Source organism: Bufo gargarizans, chromosome 2 (assembly GCF_014858855.1).
Source record: "Bufo gargarizans isolate SCDJY-AF-19 chromosome 2, ASM1485885v1, whole genome shotgun sequence".
NCBI classification, from domain to species: Eukaryota; Metazoa; Chordata; class Amphibia; order Anura; family Bufonidae; genus Bufo; species Bufo gargarizans.
The window spans coordinates 436,644,319-436,663,928 of record NC_058081.1 but is presented as its reverse complement, the minus strand read 5'-3'; the positions used below and the strand labels follow the sequence as shown (position 1 = coordinate 436,663,928).

At 40.9% G+C, this 19,610-nt stretch overlaps 1 protein-coding gene across 1 annotated transcript in view; it reads right to left on the bottom strand.

Annotated features, from left to right (window-relative positions):
- FSTL4 (follistatin like 4) overlaps window positions 1-19,610 on the bottom strand; it is a 748,534-nt gene that overhangs the window by 489,942 nt on the left and 238,982 nt on the right. The window contains exon 3 of the mRNA XM_044277373.1: window positions 711-901. Within this exon, the coding sequence (XP_044133308.1) occupies window positions 711-901 (191 nt within the window). The remainder of the gene's footprint in view (window positions 1-710; window positions 902-19,610) is intronic.

Below are 19,610 nucleotides of genomic sequence, written 5' to 3'. Positions count from 1 at the left end.
CAATAACATAATGAATGACATAAGTAATATTCTAAACGCTTTTTGCAAATGACCTTTATCAAGGACATGGTTAAATTAATTGCAAAATGTATTTTGTTTTGCTAGAATTTAGAGCACAATATTTAAGCAAAGCCTTTCAAGACGTCAAATGTGTTCTAGGCCAAAAATGCATGTTTTGCATACTTATACATTAATTTAATAGAAACAGCAGGTACAAAATCAAAATAGACCTGTTCTCCTATGATTACAACATTTTCAGAAATCTCTAGCTTGAATCGCTGAGTTGGGAATTGAAGAACAAAAACAAGATAAAACAGAAAGCTTCTTTAGCTGTAGCCTGAATATTAAAATGATTTGATGAGATACTGGTCATATTGCCTCGTATAATTTTAATGCAAAATATGTTTGCTAAATATGTATATCCAGAGAGCATTGAGACTTTGAGACATATTAATCAATATAGTTAGGAGCACAAGATGCACTTTTGATTGCAGACAAGTTTAACATGTTCTTAGATACAATATTTCCACTCCCAAAGCATTTCAAAAAGTAGTGTTCTGAATTCAAGAACACTTGCTTTATTTCTCTGGTTAGGAAGGCAATTGGAAACTTTTTCTCACAAGAATTGTGCTGTGTTATATTCAATAAACACATTGAATGAAAAATGCAATTCATTTTATAATTCAATTTTCAACCCACTTTATACCCACCTGAGCCAGTTCAGAACTGTCTAGATGACCATCAATGTTTATATCCATAAAGTGAAACACATCTTCTACAAGTGCTCGTTTTTGAGAAATTTTATCTCCCAGAGGCCTGCTTTCTTGCTTCTTCCGATTAGCTTGAAGATCAAGAAGAATGTTCTTGAGTCTGTTGTAGTCGGCCATAGTGCAGGTATCTCCTGAAAGAAATAAAGACTTATTGAGCACTTAAATTAAGCCTTTTAATGCAGCACATTCCTGACACAGTCTGACCTATACTTCTACGTTGCTGTAGCTTTATCTGTGTGAACTATAGTTCCACAGTTAAGGCAGGCAGTGGATGTAAGATAATTGAGATGGAAAAGGGAATTTCCTAACCTTGGATCATGTTATAATCCCTGCTGTGAGAAAGAAGGGAACACCACAGAGGGAACACCCCAGACAGCACAAGTCTATTACACTGTTACAGTGTAAAGTACATGAGCATGTACAGAAAGAAGAAGATCCGCAATATACACAATAGACACATAGTTTCCAACTGTACTGCACATCTATAGCTGATTAAGGGGGCATTGTAATTGTTTTATAATATGACTCTAAAGACCAGTGCAATGCATTTAAGCTGGCCATACAACCTGGCAATCGGGCAACTACCTAATGTGTATGGGGGCCTACTACCTCTGCCCCCATGATGGCTGACATCTGAGGAGATATGGATTGGGCAACTAGATTTCATCCTTTTGTTCTCAAGAAATGTTGCCATTGCCAGAGTCTGGCAATAGCTTCTCTACCGCTTCCTACCAGGAGAACTTGGTTGCTTGGCCAAGCTCTGGAAGTGCATTAAGGTATCAGGAGTTTAAGCTGCTGGCCGAGCAAAATTTTATTTTAAAAGCTGGACAGCATTCATACATAACAGTGTTTTAGATGCCAGCGTTTTGGACGCCAGTCTTGATGTCCCCTATAGCTGGCGGTGGATTCTCCAGAGTTATGTAGAAGCACTGCCTCTGCATAACTTCATAACTTCAGAGTATCCACATCCGCTTCTAAATGTAAGAAAACTTCCTTGCTGTCTTACATTTGGACCATTTTCTACACCTACACCAGGCATAGAAAATAGTAAATGAGATGGTCCTGCTCGCCTGTTCCCTTCCCCGCCCATGCCATGCATTCTTTTTTAGACTTGGCGTTAGTGGGGAAAAGTCGCAGATTGCGGCGCAAAATACCTTTGTGCTGCAATCTGAGGCAGAAATGCGCCTAGTATAGGCATACTTCTGGTTAGTAAATGACCCCCTTAGTGTTTATTACCTAAGGTAACTTAAACTATTGGAATTTTGCAGTTTTTATCTAATTGCTGCTATTTGTACTTACTAATTCAAACAAATCAGGTCCTATTGAGGAATCAACAACTAATATTCTGTAATGATTGAATGTACTATTCAGGAATATTGTTTAATCAATAATTAGTATGCATCACCACATTTCTGTTGAGACTGATAATGTATGAGCCAGAACCCATATTTTACAAAGACTTAAATGCAATTCATGGTGTGAAATCATATTTGCAGGTATCAAAACCTGATTACTATGTTCTTTTTTTCTATGAAAACTTAATTATCAGTAAACATAATTTTCTCAGCGCAATCATTAACAATTTTTATAATATTCTTGAAATAGAAAAAAAGCAAGTTGGCATTGATTTTGAGTTGAACATTATTGTTACAATTAAAATATCTGTGCTTTATTTGATTAATTAATATATACTCACTGTAGTATGGTACTCTGGATATCAATGTTTAATTCACAAAAATTACAGTTATCTGTGTCAAATATTTAAATTGGATTAGAATTCAATGCATTAGGAATATATAGACTTATAAAGGGAACTATTATAGGTGAACTTAAGTTGGCAAGTATTAATTAGATTGCAATTAAAGGAGTTATCCAATGACTAATGTAAAAAAAAATATATATAAATCACACATTATATATTATATGACAATTAGAGATGAGCGAATTTCTCAAAAATGGAATTGGGCCGGTTCGCCGAATTTTACGAAAAATTTGTTTCGATCCGAATTTATTTGTTGCAAATTGCATTAAAAAACAGCTATGTCCTGTCTGCAGAGAGCCTTTATAGGGGTGTATAACACTGTGCCTTGCAGTAATGTGCATAGGGAGTCTGCTGTGCTAGTAAAATAATACTGTGAGTCAGTATGACATGCAGATGACAAGCGCCACTCTTATAATCACTGCACACTTCACTTATTTGGGCAGTTAGAGGGAGAAAACTGACCAAATAACTCAAGTATTTTAGCCAATAGGCCTGAACTGCAGATAAACCTCGTGGTGCTCACGTCCTAGGATTGGCATCCCATGTAATAGTAGCAATGAAGGGCCGGCACTCACTTCCAGATGTTCTCAATAATTGTGTTTGTTGTCACATATATGCCTGTGACACGTTTCGACGACCAGATTCCAGATACCACAGAGACATTCGTTTTGAACCTCTCATCAAAGAACTTAAAGTCCAATACAAATTAAGATTTTACAAAAGGGATTGTTTTTCTACGGGCAGTATAGACACATTCACTTTGGATATAGACATGCAGAGTTTTTTTTTTGTAATGTGCGTCTTAAAACACATTTCTCTATTAACCAACTTGCACCTGTAGTGGGGGAGAGGGGTAATGCTGATATCCTTACTATTGCACACTTTGGCGTTAAGATCAAAACTGATTTACACCCCAAAAAATGTACCATCCAGCTGAAACATTTGTCAAACTTGTCCAATGGGATTTATCTACACTTTTGGGGAAATGTTAACAGGGCGCTCTCCATATACATCACAATGTGACTACAGAAGAAAGAAATGCCCTATCCCAGTTAGTGGAAGATAAATCCCTTATCTTTAAACCTGCAGACAAAGGGGGAGTTCTGGTGGTCCTCGATAAATCTTACTATGTCTCAGAGATCACGGGTCAGCTGCCGGACAGGGAAACATACCGTGTACTGCAATCAGACCCCGTCCCCACAGGCTATATTAAACAAATTGAACAACACAAAGAGAATGGAACAATAGACACCAAGTTAGCCAACTTTTTGATTTATCAGCACCCCATTATACCAGTGTTTTACACCTTACTGAAGGTGCATAAATCCATGACTCATCTTCCTGGTCGCCCTATAGTGGCTGCTTTTGATTGCATTCTCTCCCCTCCTGTGATCCTGCTAGAATTTTTTTTAACCCCACTGACAAGGTTAGCTCCATCTTACCTGAGGGACACTCAGCATTTTTTGAATGAAGTCAAATCCATGCAATTGGACACGGAATGTATTTTTGTGACATTTGCTGTCTGCAGTCTTTATACTTCAATTACGCACACAAAAGGGCTGGAGGCCGTGAGAAGGCTGCTTGATAGGAGTCTGAATAATGAGGAGGAAGAAAACCTCTATCTCTCCCTTTTAACTATTGTGCACAAACAGAATAATTTTGTATTTCAGGACACTTTCTACCAACGGCAACGCGGGACCTCGATGGGTTTGAGCGCCGGACCGCCATATGCAAACTGCTATATGGCACAGTTAGAACAGGATTTTATTTACTCCAATCCACTATACATACAATATTGCATCTTTTGCCGCCGATTTATCGACTATGTGCTCTGAGTGTGGTGGTGCAATACTCGTACCCTATTGCAATTTACCGACTCCATTAACTCAGTGTGGCCAGAGCTACAGTTTACTTTGCATTTTGATAGGGATCGGATCTCCTTTCTTGACACATGGGTGATCAGGGGTGAAGGCAATAAGGTTGACATTGATCTATACATCAAGGATACTGACCGCAATAGCATGCTTTTTTATACCAGCAACTACCCCACCAACACAAAACGGTTGTTACCATATTCCCAATCCCAGCGGGTGAGAACAATTGGTGATCCTGAACAGTGTGAAGTCAGATTGAATGAAATGTCTGTTAAATTTAGAGAAAGGAGATATCCCCCTTATCTGTTACAGGAACTAAGGGACAGAAACCCACATACAGCTGAAAAAAACTAAAAAGAAGCCATTTATACCCCTTGTTGTAAAGAACCACCCATGTGTAAATAAAATCAGAGTGGTAATAAATAAACGTTTACCCCAACGTTTAAGAGCTCCATTTATACAAGCAGGCAAATAACACGAGTTTGTGAGCTTCGTGTGTTTGATTTCAAGTTCTTGCAAAGGGTCTTGCAAAGGGTCTTGCGAAGGTGAGTAATTGGGGTGTGGCTGTCTAATTAGGATAAGTTAAATATCCAGCCTTGAGGGCAGCTCAGTCCTTTGTATCCAGAGAAATAAAAGCAGACTGGTTTAAGAGCTCCATTTATACAAGCAGTCAAATAACGTGAGTTTGTGAGCGTTGCGTGTTTGATTTCAAGTGTGTTTGTATTAAGTGTGTGACTTTAGATTACGTGACTTCAGATTCAGGGACTTTAGGAGGGGACTACAGTAAGTGATATACTTATCACTGCACTATATTGTATTTTTCTCTTTCTTGCGTAATCCCCATTTAGTATGTGTTCCATTATTGACAGCACAGTCCAGTGCACATCTTGTCTAATGTATGCAGTCCTGGAAAAGTCATTTGAGGGTGCATATATTTGTTCAAAATGTGAGCAAATTGCCCGTTTGGAATTGCACATCGAGTATCTAAACGCGCAAGTTTCGACACTGAGAGGCGTTGACAATTTGGAAAAGAGTTTCCTGCTCACTGAGCAGGCACTCTTTGGGGTAGATGGGGGGAGGGTGGTAGCGAGGAGGCTGAGGAAAGTGAGGTAGCTATCTGGGTAACATTTAGAAAGCGGGGTAGAGGTAAGAGTGCCAGGGAGGTTAGCCCTGATCTGGCACACCCCAACAAGTTTGCAAGGTTGGCAGATGAGGGGGATGTCAGTTCAGAGAGAGCACTGCTGCAGCCGGACACTTCCTCTGCCAGTCAGGGGAATGTCTGCTCCAGTAAGCAGGGGACCAGGAGAGCAGGGCAAGCAGTGGGAGACTCAATTATTAGGAGTACAGATAGGGCAATCTGTCACAGATTTCTGAAATACTGCCATTACCATGAGCCACACTAGAAAGGCAGCGGGAGATTCGGGATGTAAAAAAGTGGTTCAAGAACTGGTATAGGAAGGAGGGGTTTGGGTTCCTGGAGAACTGGGCCGACTTCTCTCTCGGCTACAGGCTCTATCGTAGGGATGGGTTGCACCTCAATGGGGAAGGGGCAGCTGTGTTGGGGGAGAATATGGCTAGAAGGTTGGAGGAGTGTTTAAACTAGGGACTGTGGGGGAGAGTAATTACGTTATAGGAGGGTAAGATAGTGCAGCTAGAGACCGTGGGCAAGGTAATGGGACTGGGGGAGGAATGGATGTAGGGACTAAAACTGTTCAGAAGGAAAGGTGTAGGGTAAAAAAAAATACATAAACATCTTAAATGTATGTATACTAATGCCAAAAGCATGACTAATAAAACTAGGGAACTGGAATTAGTGATGTGTAAAGAGGACTATGACATAGTGGGAATAACTGAGACATGGTTGGATGATAGCTATGACTGGGCGGTTAATGTACAGGGTTACAGTCTGTTTAGAAATGATGGACAAAACCGGAGAGGGGGAGGGGTCTGCCTTTATGTAAAGTCCTGTCTAAAGCCCACAGTCCGAGAAGATATAAGTGAGGGACATGAACATGTCGAGTCACTGCGGGTAGAAATACATGGAGGCAAAAAACAATAATAACATACTAATAGGAGTTTATTATAAACCACCTAATATACCAGAGTCCACAGAAAATCTGCTATTAAACTAGATAGACTAGGCGGCAGATCATAATGAGGTTGTTATTATGGGGGACTTCAACTACCCAGATATAGACTGGGAAACTACAACTTGTACATCTCATAAAGGAAACCGGTTATTGGCAATAACCAAAGACAATTACCTTTCTCAACTGGTTCAGGAACCGACTAGAGGGACGGCCATACTAGACTTAGTATTAACCAATAGACCTGACAGAACAACAGATGTGCAGGTTGGGTGACACCTGGGAAAAAGTGACCATAAAGTAATAATTTTCCGATTATCATTCAAAAAAGTGTTTCTTCAGGGAGGAACAAAAATACCAAACTTCAAAAAAGCTAAATTTAGCCAACTAAGAGAGGCCATAGGCCTAACTAACTCTTCTGCAGCCAGGACAAAGTCCTCAAAAACAAAAATACAGCCACAAAATGGGATATTTTTAAAAACATACTAAAATCTATTTGTGAGAGGTGCATACCTTATGGAAATAAAAGGTTAAGGAACAAGAATAAACCAATGTGGATAAATGGAACTGTAAAGAAGGCAATAAATGACAAAAATAAAGCATTTAAATCACTAAAGAGGATGGTAGTGAGGAAGCACTGAAAAACTAGGAATTAAATAGAATATGTAAAAAACAAATAAAAGCGGCCAAACTAGACACCGAGAGGTTAATTGCCAAAGAGAGTAAGAGTAACCCTAAAATGTTCTTCAATTATATGGTAAAAAGTATAAATCTGAAGGTGTTGGCCCTTTACAGAGTGTTGAGGGGGGAGTCCAGATAGGACATTGCTTATCTGGACTTTAGTAAGGCTTTTGATACTACTGTCCCACATAGAAGGCATATGAATAAATTGCAGTCTTTGGGCTTGGACTCCCATATTGTTGAATGGATTATGCAGTGGTTGAGGGACAGACAACAGAGGGTTGTAGTCAATAGAGTATATCCAGACCATGGTCTTGTTACAATTGGGGTCTGTTCTGGGACCCATATTGTTTAATATCTTTATCAGCGAAAATGCAGAAGGCCTCGATGGTAAGGTATGTCTTTTTGCTGATGACACAAAGATTTGTAACAGGGTTGATGTTCCTGAAGGGATACACCAAATTGGAAAGGATTTAGGAAAACTAGAGGACTGGTCAAAAATCTGGCAACTAAAATGTAATGTTGATAAGTGCAAGATAATGCACCTGGGGCGCAAAAACCCAAGAGCAGAATATAAAATCAGTGATACAGTCCTAACCTCAGTATCTGAGGAAAGGGATTTAGGGGTCATTATTTTAGAAGACTTAAAGGTAGGCAGACAATGTCATAGAGCAGCAGGAAATGCTAGCAGAATGCTTACGTGTATAGGGAGAGGCATTACCAGTAGAAAAAGGGAGGTGCTCATGCTGCTCTACAGAGCACTAGTGAGACTTTATTTGGAGTACTGCGCTCAGTGCTGGAGACCATATCTCCAGAAGGATATTGATACTTTGGAGAGAGTTTCTGAGGAGAGCTATTAAACTAGTACATGGATTGCAGGATAAAACTTACCAGGAAAGATTAAAGGACCTTAACATGTATAGCTTGGAAGAAAGACAAGACAGAGGGGATATGAGAGAAACTGCTAAATACATAAAGGGAAACAACAAGGTAAAAGGGAGAGAATATTTAAAAGAAGATAAACTGCTACATAGTTTTAAATTAGAGCGGCAAAGGTTTGAAAGTAACATCAGGAAGTATTACTTTATTGAGAGAGCAGTGGATGCATGGAATAGCCTTCCTGCAGAAGTGGTAGCTGCAAATACAGTGAATGAGTTTAAGCATGCATGGGATATTCTAAAAGACGAAGTTAGAGCAATCTTAAGAATATACGTAAACGTTGAAATCGCAATTCGATTATTACAACTTGACTTAATCGAATTGCGATTTCAACTTAACAAACACTGCTATATTCCATATTCGTTAATTCTAGCCTATTAAAACTTGATATAATCGGATTGCGATTACAACTTATCACTGCTATATTCCATATTAGGCTAGAATTAACGAATATGGAATATAGCAGTGTTAAGTTGAAATCGCAATTCGATTAATTCAAGTTATAATAATCGAATTGCGATTTCAACTTTTTATGTATATTCTTAATGCTCTAACTTCGTCTTTTAGAATATTCGTAATATTCTAAAAGACGAAGTTAGAGCAATAAAACAAATATTCTAAAAGACGAAGTTAGAGCAATATTGAGAATATTCGTAAAATACACATATAGATTGTAATTTAGCTAATATACTAATATAGTAATTTTTTTAATAGTGTACATATTTTACAAAACTTAAGTTCATAAGTGACAACAAAAATTTGAGGAAAAAAAAAAGGATTATAGCACTATATTAGCTAAATTACAATCTATATGTGTATTTTACGAAAATTCGTAATATTGCTCTAACTTTGTCTTTTAGAATATTACGAATATTCTAAAAGACAAAGTTAGAGCAATATTAAGAATATTCGTAAAATACACATATAGCCTAGCCATAGTCAATTAGTCATAGGAACGTTGCCTAAGAAAAAAATCGCAATACACGATTAATTAAATCGCATATTAATCGCAATAATTGGAATAATTACGAATATTCGATTTCAACGAATATAACACGAATATTCAATTGAATATTCGCGAAATATCGCAAAATCGAATATGGCACCTCCCGCTCATCACTACAGACTAGATAGACCAAATGGTTCTTATCTGCCGACACATTCTATGTTTCTATGAGTTGCAGAGAGCGATGAGGAGAAAGCAAAGCTATTAAATATTTTTTTCTCCACTGTATTCACTGAGGGAAATAAACTGTCAGATGAAATGCAGAATGTAAAAGTTAATTCCCCATTAAAAGTGCCCTGTCTGACCGAGAAAAAGTACAGCGGCGTTTTAAAAAGATTAAAATAGACAAATCGCCAGGACCAGATGGCACCCCCCGTATCACAAGAGAATTAAGTAATGTCATAGCCATACCCTTATTTCTGATATTTAAGGACTCTATACTGACGGGAGTGTGCCGCAGGATTGGCGCGCAGCAAATGTGGTTCCAATATTCCAAAAACAGAGCCCCAAAATTATAGGCCGGTAAGTTTAACATCTCTCGTGGGTAAACTGTTTGAAGGTTTTCTAAGAGATACTATCTTAGAGCACCTCAATGAAAATAAGCAAATAACGCCATAGCATGGCTTCATGAGGGATCGGTCATGTCAAACTAATTTAATCAGTTTCTATAAGGAGGTAAGTTCTAGACTTGACAGCGGCGAATCAATGGATGTTGTGTATCTGAACTTCTCCAAAGCATTTGACACTGTACCGCATAAAAGGTTAGTATATAAGATGAAAATGCTCGGACTGGGAGAAAATGTCTGCCACCTACACACTCTGTCATTGTGGCACTCTGTGGCCTCCTGATGTATGTGGGTAAAGCAAAGGAGTGCAACAAAAGGGGGAGAGACGCTCATAGGGTGATATGTATAGTTAGGGAACAGTTACTTAAGATAATTAGGCTCACCTTGTGTGGTTGTGCAAACATAGGCACAATCCTAGTGTGCGCTGGGTTTTGTTATATATCGGAGGTCAGTGCTGCCAGTGTCGTTTGGTCCTCAATTGGGGAGTTGCCAACCTCTGGGAGGAAAGTGACGGATTTAAAGCAGGTGAGACCCACGTAGAAGTCCACCCCCTTAGTGTAGACACTTCATCATCACAATTGAACGACCAGACGGATAAGGATAAAAAAAACTTCTATTTATTTTGAAGATGACAATGCGCTTCGGAGCGAACATAGCTCCTTTTTCACGTCTGAGGTGCCAATGACCAGCGGTTACCGATGCTGGACCGCTTCCTGCTCTGCTAGGCTCGGGCTGTATGTGGCTAAGTAACTGGCTCAGTAATAGAAAACAGAGGTTATTAATGGTACACACTCAGATTGGGTCACTGTCACTAGTGGAGTACCACAGGGGTCAGTACTGGGCCCTATCCTCTTTAATATGTTATTAATGATCTTGTAGAAGGCTTGCACAGTAAAATATCAATTTTTGCGAATGACACTAAACTGTGTAAATTGACATGTACAGATATATACGTAAGAGGACAGTATACTGCTACAAATGGATCTGGATAGATTGGAGGCTTGGGCAGAGAAGTGGAAGATGAAGTTTAATACTGACAAATGTAAGGTTATGCACATGGGTAGGAATAATACAAGTCACCCGTATATACTAAATGGAAAACACTGGGTAACACTGACATGGAAAAGGACCTAGGAATTTTAGTGAACAGCAAACTAAGCTATAAAGACCAATGTCCGGCAGCTTCTGCCAAGGCCAATAAGATAATTGGTTGCATCAATAGGGGCTTAGATGCCCATGATGAGAACATAGTCCTACTACTTTACAGTACTGGGCTCCTATGAACAAGGCAGACATAGCAGAGCTGGAGGGGGTTCAGAGGAGGGCAACTAAAGTTTTTACGTGAATGAGGGAATTATAGTACCCTGAAAGATTATCAAAATTAGGGTTTTTCACTTTAGAAAAACTGAGGGGAGATTTAATTACTAAGTATAAATATATAAATATATCAGGGGTCAGTATATTTATCCCCAGGACTGTGACTGTGACAAGGGGGCATCCTCTACGCCTCGAGGAAAGAAGGTTTGTACAGAAACATAGAAGAGGATTCTTCACGGTAAGTTCACTAAAAGAGTTCAAGCTGGGCCTGGATGTATTTCTGGAGTATGATAATATTACAGGCTATAGCTACTAGAGAGGGGTCGTTGATCCAGGGAGTTAGTCTGATTGCCTGAATGGAGCCGGGAAGGAATTTTTTATTCCCCTAAAGTGGGGAGGATTGGCTTCTACCTCACAGTTTTTTTTTTTTTTTGCCTTCCTCTAGATCAATTTGCAGGAGAACAGGCCAAACTGGATGGACAAATGACTTTTTTCGGCCTAATATTCTATGTTTCTATGTAAAGTCGACCTATGGTATGTTAAAAGAGAGCGGAGAATATCCATGATAAGATCGTTAAAGCTGACATAGGTAGTGACAGGAGAGAATTGAAACAAAAAGTTCTCGCTACCCCGAGGCAGGGAACTTTTCCTTGCCTTGTATGTATACATTGCTCTAGCATCATTAAGGGCTCTTTCCTCACTCACCCACGATCTAGGGAACATATTCCCATACAGGTTTTTAGCACTTGTGACAGCAAATGTCATACATTTTAAAGTGCCAATGTGGACTTCTATATGTAGGAGAAACATCCACACGAATGAAAGACAGGTTTAGTAAACACAAATCCACTATTAGGAAAGAGAATTTGTTGTTACCGGTACCGCATCATTTCTATCAACAAAGACACAATATAGCACAATTGCGATTTCAAATCATTGAGGATGTAGCGCAGCCAAGACGAGGAGGAGACAGGAATCAGTTATTGAGGAGACGAGAAGCATATTGGATCCATCGGCTCCAAACTTTGGAGACAAAGGGTTTAAACCTTGACTACAAACTCAACAGTTTTCTGTGATTTATGTTTAATATATAAGAAAATATATATATAATATTTACATAAGACCATGGGCGGTATTCTAATATGTATATACGTGTTTTTAAACAGTTAAAATGACATGAGATTTCTCCGCATACCAAGACTGACAATTGTGAGGACTATTCCTATTCATTTTGTGTACGGTTTTCTTTTCTCTTTTCCTTTCCTTTTGTCAAGTTGGGGGCGTGTCTCAAGACATCACGATCATGCGATGCCTATACTGTGTTTGGGGGTCGGGCTATTTAACGGTCACCTTTAATGTGATTTTTACTGTTTGACAAAGATTTCACGAGTGTCGAAACACGTCAGGGGCATATATGTGACAATAAACACAATTATTGAGAACATTTGGAAGTAAGTGTTGGCATTTCATTGCTACTACTAGAAATAACTCAAGTGTGAACTCAGCCTTACAGGTTAATGTTAGGGTCAAGAAGAAGTGCACTCCTTTTACGGCAAATGATTCCACATAGATGTCTACAGAATCTGTTCTATTAAACATTTATACAAGTAGAGTCCTTCCTCTGATCCGTCAGAACAATAACCCCCAAAATACGGATCCTGTCTGTTGAGCATATGCCTTCACTCGCTCAGCATTTGATCAGCAATCCATCAGTATAGCTAAAGCAAAAAAAACAAAAAAAAACAGGAGCAGATCCAAAACAGTGATGACACGTGAATGGAATATTTGCATGTTTTCTGTGTTTTGTACCCACTCCTGCTTTTGGCTACCAAATAATAAGCCAATTCTGATGCAAAATAGGGACCATGTCATGCAGGCCTTACAGCTGTTACATAGACAGGATCCGTTGTGCTCCTCATTTTACCTTCCTTCTGACAGATCAGAAGAAAGGTCAAATAAATGATGATGTAAGCCAAGCCAAAAAGGCTAAACAATGGTCAATCATGAAGTGGGAACAGCATGAAAAGTCCACAAAGTAGCCCTATGATATAGTAGTGAGGTGGAAGCAGCATGAGGAGACCACAGAGTGGCCCAATGACAGAGTGTGGAGGTTGCGGCAGCAGCAGCATTAGGAGGAGGCCACAGAGTGGCACAATGACAGTGTGAAGTTGGCAGCTGCAGCATCAGGATGCCACAGAGTGGCACAATGACAGACAGTGGAGGTGGCTGCAGCATCAGGAGGCCACAGAGTGCCACAATGACAGAGTGTGGAGGTGGCAGCAGCAGCATCAGGAGGAGGCCACAGGGTGGCACAATAACAGTGTGGAGGTGGCAGCAGCAGCATGAGAAGACCACAGAGTGGCACAATGACAGAGTGTGGAGGTGGGAGCAGCAGCAGCATCAAGAGGAGGCCACATGGTGGCACAATAGCAGAGTGTGGAGGTGGCAGCAGCATCATCAGAAGGCCACAGAGTGTCACAATGACAGAGTGTGAAGGTGGCGGCAGCAGCATCAGGAGGAGGCCATAGGGTGGCACAATGACAATGTGGAGGTGGCAGCAGCAGCTCCAGGATGCCACAGAGTGGCAAGGTGAGATAGTGTTGATGTAGCAGCAGCATCAGGAAACCACAGAGTGGAAAGGTGACATAGTGTGGAGGTTGCAGCCGCATAAGGAGACCACAGAGTGGCAAGGTGACATAGTGTGCAGGTGGCAGCAGCATCAGGAGACCACAGAGTGACCTGGTGACAGAGTGGGGAGGTGGGTGGCAATACCAGCACCAGCTAAAAAAAAGGTGGGTGAAAGAAGGAGCGCTTGGCATCAGATGTGTGGCATCAGGCGGGGGGCATAGTAGCTGAGGCAGTTAGTCAGAAGAAACCGGTCTCCTTTGTCAATGTGTTGATGTGGCATGGATGATCTAGTCCAGGGATGGGCAAACTCAGCCCTCCAGCTGTTTTAAAACTACAAATCCCATCATGCCCTGCTGTAGGCTGATAGATGTAGGCAGACTTGGAATAATGGGATTTGTAGTTTATAACAGCTGGAGGGCAGAGTTTGCCCATCCCTGATCTAGTCTGATGCATCAGGCATTGGTGGATGGATATCCTCCCTGATCCATGCCTGATTCATCTTGACAAAGGTCAGTCTCTCCACATTTTGGGTGGATAGGTGAGTTCTTCTTGGGGTAACTATGACCGCCGTCGCACTAAACACCCGCTCTGATGCCACACTAAAGGCCGGGCAGCAGTGTTTCCTCTAAGCCTTGGCAGCTGCTGAGCGGGGTTGGCTTAAAGCTGGGCACAGCGCCATCAAAGGTGGGCGATAAGAAAACCTAAGATAATTGTCACATTAAACAGCATACAGTGTAACCCCTGTGCCACCCTGTACAATACAGTATAACCCCTGCACCATGCTGTGTAATATACAGCATAATCCCTACACCATGCTGTACAGAATACAATATAATCCCTGCACCATGCCGTAAAATATATAGTATAGTTAATACACCATGCTATACAATAACCCCTACACCATGCTGTGTAATATACATTATAATCTCTGTACCATGCTGTATAATATACATTATAATCCCTGCACCATGCTGTGTAATATACATTATAATACCTACACCATACTGTACAGTATACATTATAATCCCTGCACTGCTGTACAGTATACATATAATCCCTGCACCATGCTGTACAGTATACATTATAACCCCTCCACCATTCTGTACAATATACATTACAACCCCTCCACCATGCGTACAATATACATTATAATCCATACACCATACAGTAAAATATACAGTATAATCCATACACCATGCTGTACAATATACATTATAATTCCTGCACCATGCCATACAGTATACATTATAATTCATACACCATGCCGTACAATATACAACATAACACCACAGTGTAGGTGTATGTATTGTAATGTATATTGTATAGCATGGTGCAGGGATTATAATGTACAGTTGTGGCCAAAAGTTTTGAGAATGACACAAATATTAGTTTTCACAAAGTTTGCTGCTAAACTGCTTTTAGATCTTTGTTTCAGTTGTTTCTGTGATGTAGTGAAATATAATTACACACACTTCATACGTTTCAAAGGCTTTTATCGACAATTACATGACATTTATGCAAAGAGTCAGCATTTGTAGTGTTGGCCCTTCTTTTTCAGGACCTCTGCAATTCGACTGGGCATGCTCTCAATCAACTTCTGGGCCAATTTCTGACTGATAGAAACCCATTCTTTCATAATCAATTCTTGGAGTTTGTCAGAATTATTTGGTTTTTGTTTGTCCACCCGCCTCTTGAGGATTGACCACAAGTTCTCAATGGGATTAAGATCTGGGGAGTTTCCAGTCCAAGGACCCAAAATGTCAACGTTTTGGTCTCCGAGCCACTTAGTTATCACTTTTGCCTTATGGCACGGCGCTCCATCGTGCTGGAAAATTCATTGTTCTTCACCAAACTGTTGTTGGAAGAAGTTGCTGTTGGAGGGTGTTTTGGTACCATTCTTTATTCATGGCTGTGTTTTGGGGCATAATTGTGAGTGAGCCCACTCCCTTGGATGAGAAGCAACCCCACACATGAATGGTCTCAGGATGCTTTACTGTTGGCATGACACAGGACTGATGGTAGCGCTCACCTTTTCTTCTCCGGACAAGCCTTTTTTCTGATGTCCCAAACAATCGGAAAGAGGCTTCATCTGAGAATATGACTTTGCCCCAGTCCTCAGCAGTTCATTCACCATATTTTCTGCAGAAGATCAATCTTTCCCTGATGTTTTTTTTTGGAGAGAAGTGGCTTCTTTGCTGCCCTTCTTGACGCCAGGCCATCTTCCAAAAGTCTTCGCCTCACTGTGCGTGCAGATGCGCTCACACCTGCCTGCTGCCATTCCCAAGCAAGCTCTGCACTGGTGGCACTCCGATCCCGCAGCTGAATCCTCTTTAGGAGACGATACTGACGCTTGCTGGACTTTCTTGGACACCCTGAAGCCTTCTTAACAAGAATTGAACCTCTTTCCTTAAAGTTCTTGATGATCCTATAAATTGTTGATTGAGGTGCAATCTTAGTAGCCACAATATCCTTGCCTGTGAAGCCATTTTTATGCAATGCAATGATGGCTGCACGCAGGTCACCATGGTTAACAATGGAAGAACAATGATTTCAAGCATCACCCTCCTTTTAACAGGTCAAGTCTGCCATTTTAACCCAATCAGCCTGACATAATGATCTCCAGCCTTGTGCTCGTCAACATTCTCACCTGAGTTAACAAGACGATTACTGAAATGATCTCAGCAGTTCCTTTAATGACAGCAATGAAATGCAGTAGAAAGGTTTTTTGGGGATTAAGTTAATTTTCATGGCAAAGAAGAACTATGCAATCCATCTGATCACTCTTCATAACATTCTGGAGTATATGCAAATTGCTATTATAAAAACTTTAGCAGCAACTTTTCAAATTTCCAATTTTTATGTAATTCTCTAAACTTTTGGCCATGACTGTATATTGTACGGCATGGTACAGGAATTATAATGTACTGTACAGCAAATGTATGAAGGTTACACCATGCCGGACAATATAACCCCTGTGGGATAGATGGATAAATGGATAGATAAATAGATACACCCAGGTCCATAAATATTGGGACATCACCACAATTCTAAAATTTTTGCCCTTTATATATCACCACAATGGATTTGAAATTGAACAAACTAGATGTGCTTTAACTGCAGACTGTCAGCTTTAATTCGAGGGTATTTACATCCAAATCAGGTGAACGGTGTAGGAATTACAACAGTTTGCATATGTGCCTCCCACTTGTTAAGGGACCAAAAGTAATGGGACAGAATGATAATCATAAATCAAACTTTCACTTTTTAATACTTGACTGCAAATCCTTTGCAGGCGATTACAGCTTGAAGTCTAGAACGTAGAGACATCACCAGACGCTGGGTTTCATCCCTGGTGATGCTCTGCCAGGCCTCTACTGCAACTGTCTTCAGTTCCTGCTTGTTCTTGGGGCATTTACCCTTCAGTTTTGTCTTCAGCAATCGGATTCAGGTCAGGTGATTGACTTGGCCATTGCATAACATTCCACTTCTTTCCCTTAAAAAAAACTCTTTAGTTGCTTTTGCAGTATGCATTGTACAGTTGGGTCATTGTACATCTGCACTGTGAAGCGCTGTCCAATGAGTTCTGAAGCATTTGGCTGAATATGAGCAGATAATATTGCCCGAAACACTTCAGAATTCATCCTGCTTCGTTTGTAAGCAGTCACATCATCAGTAAATACAGGAGAACCAGTTCCATTGGCAGCCATACATGCCCACGCAATGACACTACCACCACCATGCTTCACTGACGAGGTGGTATGCTTAGGATCATGAGCAGTTCCTTTAATTCTCCATACTCTTCTCTTCCCATCACTCTGGTACAAGTTGATCTCGATCTCATCTGCCCATAGGATGCTGTTCCAGAACTGTGAAGGCTTGTTTAGATGTCATTTGGCAAACTAATCTGGCATTCCTGTTTTTGAGGCTTACCAATGCTTTACATCTTGTGGTGAACCCTCTGTAGTCACTCTGGTGAAGTCTTCTCTTGATTGTTGACTTTGACACACATACACCTACCTTCTGGAGAGTGTTCTTGATCTGGTCAACTGTTGTGAAGGGTGTTTTCTTCACAAGGGAAATAATTCTTCTGTCATCCACCACAGGTGTTTTCTGTGGTCTTCTGGGTCTTTTGGTATTACTGAGCTCACCAGTGCATTCCTTCTTTTTAAGAATGTCCAAAACAGTTGTTTTGGCCATGCCTCATGTTTTTCCTATCTCTCTGATGGGTTTGTTTGTTTTTTTCAACCTAATGATGGCTTGCTTCACTGATAGTGACAGCTCTTTGGATCTCATCTTCAGAGATGACAGCAACATATTCCAAATGCAAATGGCACACTTGAACTCTGGACCTTTTATTTGCTCATTGTAATTGGGATAATGAGGGAATAACACAAACCTGGCCATGGAACAGCTCAGAAGCCAATTGTCCCATTACTTTTGGTCCCTTAACAAGTTGGAGGCACATATGCAAACTGTTCACCTGATTTGGATGTAAATACCCTCAAATTATAGCTGACAGTCTGCAGTTAAAGCACGTCTAGTTTGTTTCATTTCAAATTCATTGTGGTGGTGTATAGAGCCAAAAATCTAAGAATTGTGGTGATGTCTCAATATTTATGCACCTGACTGTAGATAGATAAATAGGATACAAGATAGATAGTTATACGTATATACAGCCTATGCCTATATACAGCCTATACCTATTTACGGTCTATACCTATATGCAGCCTATACGTATATACATAAATGCAGCCTATATGTATATACATAAATACAGCCTATACCTATATACATTCTATACCTATATACAGCCTACACCTATATACAGCCTATATCTATGTACAGTCTACACCGTGTAGAATGTACATAGGTATAGGCTGTATATACAGTAGGTATAAACTGTATATAGGTATAGACTGTATATAGGTGTAGGCTGTATATAGGTGTAGGCTGTACATAGCTATAGGGTATACATAGGTATAGGCTGTACATAGGTATAGGCTGTATATAGGTATAGACTGAATATAGGTATAGGCTGTACATAGGTGTAGACTGTATAGGTATAGGCTGTACATAGGTATAGGCTGTATATAGGTGGAGGGTATGCTGCTGCAGAACACAAGGGGTGAAACCACTGGCAGGAACACACCATCCCAGTAATAGACTATCACTGAGATGGGATGGTGTGTTCCTGCCAGTAGTTTCACCCCTTGTGTTCTGCAGCAGCATGCCCTCCAGGTCTATTCCCAGCATAGCAGGTGCAGCAGGCAGCTCTCAGTCTCAGGACAGAGTCTAGCTTCTAAGATGGCAGCACCGCCACCAAAGCCGCCTCCACGTTACCTGTCCCTGTGCACTGCTGCTCCTCCTCTTCGGTCAGAAAAAGAAGGACGAGGCATTAGTAGCGCGGGAATATGTGGTAGGCGGCGCCCTGCTGAGCCACACAGGAGGAAGTTTTGAAGAATTCAGACTCATCATGAGTGTGCGCAAGTGTGGGCATTTTTTGCAAGCAGGGTGAGTGGGTGAGTGGCCGCTGAGCGGACTTATTAAACTTGTGAGTGGGAACACAATAATTGCTGTGCGGCCGCTCACCTGCGCAGCTTAGAGGGAACACTGCCGGGCAGGACAGCTTTTCCAGGGCAAACTACCAGTTGCAGCCACAAATCCAGTTTGGCTGCAAAGTAGTCCAGCCAAAGTAGTCCAGCGGATTTTCAATGTGGGGTGGCAGGGTGCTGACTAAGTATGCCACCAACTGTTGGTACAGGTCCTGCTCCAGGTCTAGACAAAGGTCAGTCTCTCCAGATTTTGGGTGCTGCTGCTGGTGAGTAGTTTCTTCACTGGGTGGGTGAAGAAAGCTGCTCATCAGTGACTCTAGACTCAAGTTGCTGCTGATGGAGCTGGAACAGCTCCTACCGCCTGACCCTGCCACAGCAGCCATGGCAGAGGAACGTGAGCGCAGAGGGCCCCACTGGTCAGACCTGCG